The sequence below is a fragment of the Poecilia reticulata genome, linkage group LG15, assembly GCF_000633615.1.
Source record: "Poecilia reticulata strain Guanapo linkage group LG15, Guppy_female_1.0+MT, whole genome shotgun sequence".
NCBI classification, from domain to species: Eukaryota; Metazoa; Chordata; class Actinopteri; order Cyprinodontiformes; family Poeciliidae; genus Poecilia; species Poecilia reticulata.
Window position 1 is genome coordinate 9,620,461 of NC_024345.1, and position 9,547 is coordinate 9,630,007.

General features: G+C 47.8%; 1 protein-coding gene across 1 annotated transcript in view; it reads right to left on the reverse strand.

Moving 5' to 3' along the window:
* LOC103476654 (heterogeneous nuclear ribonucleoprotein L-like) overlaps window positions 1-1,080 on the reverse strand; it is a 28,965-nt gene extending 27,885 nt beyond the window's left edge. The window contains exon 1 of the mRNA XM_008429126.2: window positions 386-1,080. Coding sequence (XP_008427348.1) covers window positions 386-610 — 225 coding nt within the window. The 5' untranslated portion in view covers window positions 611-1,080. The remainder of the gene's footprint in view (window positions 1-385) is intronic.
* Between the last annotated feature and the right edge of the window lie 8,467 nt (window positions 1,081-9,547).

Sequence of the window (9,547 nt, forward strand, 5' to 3'; positions counted from 1 at the left end):
ATATATAGTTAGTGTTTTTGGTGAATTGGTTCAGAGGAACTTTTCAGTAGCTTTATAGCCAAACCCAGACCAGAGCTTGGTTGCTCTCCTTCCTACAGGTTCCTTCTCCAGTGAAGGCCAGGCTGCCTGCCAGGTATCTCCTCTTTTGGGCTCTAACGCGGAGCCTAGATGCCTGGATGCTGACTCCATCAACCTGCGGGATGATGCAGTCAGACAGACCCCCTCCATGGAACAACCAGTGACCGACAGCTTGGAGATGCTGCTGAGCGGACCTCTCTGAGACACACAACAGCCGCAAAACAGAGGCCACGCGCACGCGCATGCCAGCCTCTGCGGTGCTGCTCGGTTCCGTCAGCTTAGGTAATAGCATCCCTGCTCTCCTTACCTTTCGTCCTGTACCGAACTGCTTGCCGCTCCATCGGGCCCGACTGTCCGTCTCTGCCTCCCCATTACCGTGCAGCGACCCGCTGTCCGAGTCCTCCCCCTCCTCCAGCTCATCCTCCGCTCTGTCCTCCTTCTCCTCCAGCGGCGGATCCTCCATTTTCAGCCGCTTGGCAGCTCTTCCGTACTCCCCTTCCTCGCGCTGACCGCCTGCTTCCACCGTCGACATGTTCGCGGCTTGCAGTAGAGCTGTCAGGGAGCGGGGAGGAGAGGCTCTGCTGTCCGACGCTCCTACACGTCCATTCCAGTAGTTGTTCCTATCCCCGCTACAAGCAGCCTCCCGGCCTGCGCGATTCCGTGTACCTGTCCCGCGTTGCGTTACCGGTCCAGGCTCCTGTCTGATTCACGGAGGCTCTGCGACGCCACAGATTTCTGAGTGTGGAGGTGTGAGGGGTCCGCCACATCCCGCCCCGCGCGCCTCTTATTATTGGAGAGTGTTTTCAGCGCACTGGAAACACGGCACGTGATTGGTTGATGCCAAGGCGTCAGCGTTTCCGAGTCCTGCAGCGGGGGACCAGAGACAGGAATGATGGGCTAAGATTCAGAGGCGGACTGGAAATAGAAGAGGAAGAAATCAAAGGCATGACAGTTCACGGAATCATTAAAAGGAAGTGATCCATTTAACTACGTTGCTCTAAATCTTTTAACTTATGTAAAGAAATGCTGGTGGATTAGTATTAAACTGTTAGGATCAATGGAGGATTTTTTTTACATAAAATTAATATTGATGTTGGACTTTTATCAATTGATTTGAAATAAGTTTTTTTTTTCTTCTTCTTTCTTTTTTTAGAGTGAAGGGCCATTCAGGTAATGCTCCCTGCAGATTACTGGTCCCTTTCTGGCAGGTTGGGGGCTCGGAGGGAAATATAATTTTTTTCTTCAATCTCTTAGATTGCTTTTTCTGGGTTTTGAACAAAGAGAAGTCAAACAACTTTACTTTCTCAAGTGGAATGTTAGAAGTGTTGATATGATTCTCCAAATGGTACCCAAACCGCCTCTAGTCGCCCACTCATGAGAACAAGTGAAAGAGTCCAAGTTGTATGAAAATCTTGATATTAATAGATTGTTCTGGGTTCAGCTGTAAAGATTATCTGTCGTCTGTCTTAGCAAAACAAAGGAAGTATGAAAGTACATGTGAAAAGAGAACAATATCAAGGTGAAGCAATCAAGTAACTCAAAGCTGTTGAGAAACCTGAGGGCAGGATGCAAGCATTGCCTAAACATTTTAAAGTGATACAGGAAGTGCATATAAAGTTGACAGACAACAGAGGTATTTTATATGGTTTTCTATTGAACCCAGGCCTGTACAGTAGAGGTGTGCCGATCGATCGGTCACCGATCATAATTGGCCGATTTTCGTGAAAAAGTGCATGATCGGTGATCGGCGACAATTGGCTCTTGTTGGCTCTTGAGATGCAGGTGATACCGATCACCTGCATCTCATTTCGCAGCCTGCCTGTGCAGCTGGTCTCCTCTTTCCTTCACACTGCACAAACGCGCAGCAACAAATCCTAAGCGATGTGGAACTATAACGCACTGAGTGAATGGGGAAGTTTGCTTGTTGCAGCGAAAATTGAAGCACGTCAAAATGCATCAACACAACGAAGCTAATACGACATAAAAACAATGGCATACTTGACGGAGTTTGGCTACATCGAGGCTCACTGCAGTAAAAAAGACATATGGAGGATCAGATAGCAGGTAAAGCAGCGCACAGCTACAAACACTCACCCGGATTAGCATGACAGTCAGAAAGCTAAACAAATAACCCACAAAATTATTTAAGTCTTCGAGCTGCGATGTAAGACGCTGGTTCTGTTCTCGCTGTTGAACTGCTGCTATGCGCTACATGTAGTAATATTTCACAGACGGAGCGCCGCTTCTGCTCCACCTGGTAGTGACTCTCACACCGAACCTCTGCTTAAAGCTGCAGCATCTAACCTAAAAAAATACATTTTACATACGTATTAAAACTTTCGCTGTCCTAACATGAGACAGATAATCTCTAAAAAAAATTATCGATCTCCTCCCTGCTCTGCATAATTACTCCGCTCAGTCAGAAACAGCCACTCAGAATTAGCAGTAATCAGCTAGCCGCCATGATATCAGGAAGTTTTCATTCAGTAACTCTGGATTGTTTATTGTAATGGAACCTGTATTTGCCTTTGAATGTTTATACTGTATTTTTTTGGCAATGTTGAGAGGTTTTATTTTGGCTCTTTGTATTATTTAGCCTCTTCAGAGCCTTCATATGTTATCAGTCTGTTAAAGATAGCATTACTGATAGCAGTACAATTTGCACATTGCCTGTTTTGTTTAGTTTTCTTCTTGGAAAAAGTTATTAAAAACAAGTTTTTGTCTAAATTAAGGTGAATTCATGGTTCCTTTTTCCACATAATGTAACCGGTAGTGTTTATGATAAAAAAAATTTAAAAGAATTATGTGATCGGTATCGGTGATCGGCCCTCATGGGTGATCGGTATCGGCAGGAAAAAACCTGATTGGCACATCTCTACTGTACAGTATGGGTGATTGTTCCAAATGTTTCTGGGTTCATTCCTAACCAGGTACCTGGGGTGAGATTACTTTGAAGACACTGTCTGCTCCTTCATCTAAGGTTGTATAGACAACATCTTATTACCAGGTGAGAAGTTTATAATTTCAAGAGTCTGTTGTGGGGCTGCACAGTTGGTGGAGCTGTTGCCTTGCAGTAAGAAGGTTCTGGGTTTGATTCCTGGCCCCGGTCTTTCTGCATGGAGTTTGCATGTTCTCCCTGTTCATGCGTGGGTTTTCTCCAGGTACTCCGGTTTCCTCCCACAGTCCAAAAACATGACTGTCAGGTTAATTGGCCTCTCCAAATTGCCCCTAGGTGTGAGTGTGTGTGTGTTCATGGTTGTGTGTCCTGTGTGTCTCTGTGTTGGCCTGAGACAGACTGGCGACCTGTCCAGGGTGACCCCGCCCCTCGCCCGGTACACCAACTGGAGATAGGCACCAGCACCCCTCCTGACCCCACTGTGGGACAAGGGTGTAAGAAAATGGATGGATGGAGTCTGTTGTGTGTGTGTGCATGTGTGTTTTATTTACCAAATATATTATTATAAAGCTTACTCTGTGCTGAGCATTGGTGATCCATTTGTATACAGCACTATTAATAAAAAATCACCTTCATTAGTGGCCTGAAAACAATATCGTGATGCTATACGAGAAGTAGGTTATGGAATTGCCAGAGGGATTCGTAACGGGAACAAAGTCCCATTCTTTTCAGGAAGAGTTTTATGTCTGAGCACCCCATTCAGGGAGGATGTGTTTCAATGGGAAATCCTCACTCAGAGTAGCAGCTCAGATCCCAGTTTGTCCATCTTCCAAGTCAGGCTAACATGGTCGCACTGCCACACAGATTCAAGTCATTATTGTAGTTCTACTTTCACAACCTGCTCAAAACTGTTGCTGGTATGGATGAGTAGTTTTGGGGCTGATGGAAAGGCGCACGCACCCTGCAGCTAACAGAACAATCTGATGCTGAATGAAGGAAACCAACTAGCTGATAACTGCTGGGGAGGTGATTAGTGACATGGGAGCCGAGTGAAAACAGAAAGGGCAAAAGACCTAAGAAAATAACACATAATGCCTTAAAGAGACAGCATTATGTTTTTCCAGTCACATAGTACTATTTTATAGCACAATCAAGTAACTATGCTAAAAAACTGTTTTAAAAAGTGCTACATATATCAAATATGACTGAACAGAATTTGACTTAGTAATTTAATGTCTTGAAATATTTGGTCTCTGTCTCTTTAAAACTCCTGCTCTTCCTGAAACTCCACCTTCAGGAAGTCATGACAACATGGCTCCTCTATTAACCCTTTAGCAACGTTTTAAAGAAGTAGCTCGTATAATGAGCTCAGCAGATGCACAGTTCCACCAGGTGTTTGCTAATTGCTGCTGGCTAGTCTGAAGGAACTGAGTGGAGGAGTTATGGTGGAGCGCTGTTCTGTGAGGCGGAAGCTTGGAAACTGCAGCTCCAAAGAGGGCCTTGGTGCTTGGAGGGGGTGTTAGGTCCAACCAGGTGTTTTGGACAGCTGAAACTGCCATGGAGATTAATAGATTTCTCAAACATGCATGAATGAGTAAAGGCAACACTTCAGGTGTGTTTTAGATAAAGAAATTGCATTATAACATGATGTAAAACAAACAAAAAAATGTTTATATTAGATAACACTTCCCCTTTAATCTCATTGAATTCAAGAACACAAGAGAAACACTGAAGTCTGTCAGTCTGGAAAGACTAAGTCATTTCCAAGGTTTTGGGACTCCAGTATAGTATCATATTACTTTTTTTTCCTCTGTCACTCAGTTCAAGCAATTTGTTTGCAGATCTCTCTCACACACACACATGCACAGCTGACAGCCTTGGAGAGAAATAATCTAAATGTGAACTCAGAGAAGTTATGTTAAAAATCTAAAATTACAGTCACTTTTTAAAATAAATATGTTGTCTCCGAACAACTATGTACTTAATTGATAGAGCAAATATGATTATTAAATTAAAGGATAACTCCAAGGTATTTCAGATAAGACTGCTAAGCATCCTTTATTATTTCAGACCCTTCCATCTCTAACAGTAGAAGTGGTTTGTTGTTATATTGGTCTTAATTCAGTTTATTACGAATGGAGAAAATATTGAACCTGTCATTTGTCTAAGTTTAAATATTACTAATGAGATTACTGACATACAATTTTTACCAGATGTTAAGAACCCTTTTAATAGGTACAAAAAGGAAATCCGAGTCACTGTCTGCAATAACTCTTTGAAGAATTTGAATTAATATGAGTTACAAGATTTAATTACGTTTAAAGATTCAAATCCATTTGACATGCCTGTGCCTGACCTTAACCAGGCTATTTATGCCGGAAAACCCTTTAACACCCCAAACATCTATCCATCCATTTTATTCGGGGTCGGGTCGCGGAGGCAGCAGCTTCAGAAGGGAAGCCCAGACTTCCCTCTCCCCAGCCACTTCTTCCAGCTCCTCCGGGGGAATCCCAAGGCGTTCACAGGCCAGCCGAGAGACATAGTCCCTCCAGCGTGTCCTAGGTCTTCCCCGAGGCCTTCTCCCGGTGGGACGTGCCCGGAACACCTCACCAGGGAGGCACCCAGTAGGCATCCTTACCAGATACCCAAGCCACCTCAACTGGCTCCTCTTGACATGGGGGAGCAGCGGCTCTACTCTGAGTCCCTCCCGGATGACCGAGCTTCTCACCCTATCTCTAAGGGAGAGCCCAGCCACCATGCGGAGGAAACCCATTTTGGCCGCTTGTATCTGTGATCTCGTTCTTTCGGTCATGACCCAAAGCTCATGACCATAGATGAGGGTGGGAACGTAGATCGACCGATAAATTGAGAGATTCGCTTTTTGGCTCAGCTCTCTCTTCATCACAACGGAACGGTACAGCGCCCGCTTCATGGCAGACGCTGCCCGAATCCGCCTGTCGATCTCCCGCTCCCTTTTTCCCTCATTCGTGAACAAGATCCCCAGATACTTAAACTCCTCCACTTGAGGCAGGACGACCTCCCTGCCCCGGAGAAGGCACTCTACCCTTTTCCGGCTCAAGACCATGGCCTCGGATATGGAGGCAGTGAGCCTCATCCCGGCCGCTTCACACTTGGCTGCGAACTGTTCCAGCGAGAGCTGCAGATCACCATCTGATGAAGCCAACAGAACCACATCAATCTGCAAAAAGCAGAGATGGGATCCTAAGGCCACCAAAACGGATCCCCTCAACACCTCGGCTGCGACTAGACATTCTGTCCATGAAAGTAATAAACAGAATCAGTGACAAAGGGCAGCCTTGGCGGAGTCCAACTCTCACCGGAAACGAGCCCGACTTACTGCCGGCAATGCGGACCAGACTCTGACAATGCGGACCAGGGACCTGACAGCCCGTATCAAAGGGCCTGGTACCCCATACTTCCGTGGAACCCCCTAAAAGGCCCCCCTGTTGAATGCCTTCTCCAAGTCCACAAAACATATGTAGACTGGTAGGGCAAACTCCCATGCACACTCCAGGACCCTGCTGAGGGTGTAGAGCTGGTCCCAGTGTTACACGACCAGGACAAAAACCACACTGCTCTTTCTGAATCCGAGGTTCAACTATCCTATGGACCCTCCTCTCCAGGACCCCTGAATAGACCTTATCAGGGAGGCTTAAAAGTGTGACCCCCCTGTAATTGGAGCACACTCTCCGGTCCCCCTTTTTAAACAGGGGACCACCACCCCAGTCTGCCAATCCAGGGGAACTGCCCCCGATGTCCATGCGATATTGTAGAGTCGGGTGAGCCAACACAACCCTAGAGCCTTAAGGAACTCCGGGCGGATCTCATCCGCCCCCGGAGCCCTGCCACCGAGGAGCTTTTTGACCACCTCAGTGACCTCATCCCCAGAGTTTGGAGAGCCCAACCCAGAGTCCCCAGGCTCAGCTTCCTCAACAGAAGGCATGTTGGAGGGATTGAGGAGGTCTTCGAAGTATTCCACCCACCGGCCCATAACATCCCAAGTTGAGGTCAGCAGCACACCATCCCCACTATAAACAGTGTTGGTGCTGCACTGCTTCCTTCTCCTGAGACGCCGGATGGTGGACCAGAATCGCCCCGAAGCCATACAGGAGTCTTTCTCCATGGCCTCTCCAAACTCCTCCCACGCCCGAGTTTTTGCCTCAGCAACCACCCGAGCCGCATGCCGCTTTGCCTGCCGGTACCCATCAGCTGCTTCTGGAGTCCCACAGGCCAAAAAGGCCCGATAGGACTCCTTCTTCAGCTTGACAGCATCCCTCTCTGAAGGTGTCCACCAACGGGTTCAAGGGTTGCCGCCGCGACAGGCACCAACAACCTTGCGGCCGCAGCTCCAATAAGCCGCCTTGGCAATGGAGGCACGGAACATGGTCCACTCAGACTCAATGTCCCCTACMTCCCCCGGAACGTGTTCGAAGTTCTGCCGGAGATGRGAGTTRAAGCTCCGTCTCACAGGGGACTCCGCCAGACGTTCCCAGCAGACCCTCACTACACGTTTGGGCCTGCCAGGTCTGACCGGCTTCCTCCCCCACCACCGGAGCCACCAGGTAGTGGTCAGTGGACAGCTCCGCACCTCTCTTCACCCGAGTGTCCAAGACATACGGCCGCAGATCCGATGAAACGACGACAAAATCGATCATCCAACTGCGGCCTAGGGTGTCCTGGTGCCAAGTGCACATATGGACACCCTTATTCTTGAACATGGTGTTCGTGATGGACAATCCATGATGAGCACAGAAGTCCAACAACAAAACACCAGTCGAGTTCAGATCGGGGGGGCCGTTCCTCCCAACCACGCCCCTCCAGGTCTCACTGTCATTGCCCACGTGAGCGTTGAAGTCCCCCAGTAGAACAAGGGAGTCCCCAGGAGGGGCACTCTCCATTACCCCCTCTAAGGACTCCCAGAAGGGTGGGTAATCTGAACTGCTGTTTGGCCCGCAAGCACAGACAACAGTCAGAACCCGCCCCCCCCACCCGTAGGCGGAGGGAGGCTACCCTCTTGTTCACCGGGGTAAACCCCAACGTACAGGCACCAAGATGGGGGCCAACAAGTATGCCCACTCCTGCCCGGTGCCTCTCACCTTGGGCAACTCCAGAGTGGAAGTACGTCCAGCCCCTCTCAAGGAGACTGGTTCCAGAACCAGAGCCATGCGTCGAGGTGAGACCGACTATTTCTAGCCGGAAACTCTCAGCCTCGCACACTAGCTCCGATTCCTTCCCCACCAGAGAGGTGACGTTCCACATCCCAAGAGCCAGCTTCTGCAGTCGAGGATCAGACCGCCAGGGTCCCCTCCCTCGGCTGCCGCCCGTAACACAACGCACCCGACCCCTTTGGCCCCTCCGACAGGTGGTGAGCCCATCGGAAGGGGGACCCACGTCTCCTCTTCGGTCTGAGCCTGGCCGGGCTCCGTGGGTAAAAGCCCGGCCACCAGGCGCTCGCCATCATGCCCCACCTCCAGACCTGGCTCCAGAGTGGGGCCCCGGTGACCCGCGTCTGGGCGAGGGAACGCCAGATCCAAAGTTATTACTCATCATAAGGGGTCTTTGGGCTGCGCTTTGTCTGGTTCCTCACCTAGGACCTTTCTGCCTTGGGTGACCCTACCAGGGGCACAAAGCCCCAGACAGCATAGCTCCTAGGATCATTGGGACACTCAAACCCTTCCACCACGATAAGGTGGCAGCCCAAGGAGGGGACCCCAAACATTGATATCAAAATTAAGTTTAATGCCCAAGTACCTTTGCAAACAAGGATTTTGATGTACAATCAGATATGTGATAGAAGGAACCTACAAACCTACAAATTTCCGATTGCAAGACGATAAATCTGCTGACTAAGACACCGACGCCTCATAAGTCCATCAGTACTTATGAGGCACAGCTGCAGCTTTTGTTGCAGCAGCAGCTGCAGCAGCAGACCCTCTGCAGCAATTTATCTTTCTGATCAAAACATAGCTGAAAGCTGAGCATGATGCAGGGTTCCACTTCCTCCCACTGCGTGAGCTCAAAGCTCTCTGTTCCTGTTTCATGACAATGACCAACACAGTGTGTGAGAATGTCCAATTTTTTCAGGACTCTTTTGCACTTCTCTAGAAATGTTTTTCAATAAAAAAAAATTCAAGGGGGAGATGAATGCGTTTATCATGACATTTGTCACTTTCAAGTTACTTCAGTGACCATTGAGGAGTTTTCTATCATCAAAAATCTAGTATCAAACAAATATTACATGAGAAAATAGTACAGCATTTTTTGAAATTATGATTTCATATAAGGGAAATCAAATTTAACCAAACCAGTCAGGCCCTATGAGGGTAAAACATGTGCTCTATGAATAATTAAATAAATAAATAAATAAAAAGACTATTTACCAAAGGTGGAGTAGTGACACTTTTTCCAGGAAACCTTCCCTCTTCAAAGTGTATTTTAAAGCAGATTCTTAAGTGTATATACTCCACAAAACAGCACCCTCTTCAGACATAAGACATTTAAAGCATGTCTAGATTTGATGTTTTTAGTACAAAAAAGAATAATTTTTGCAGC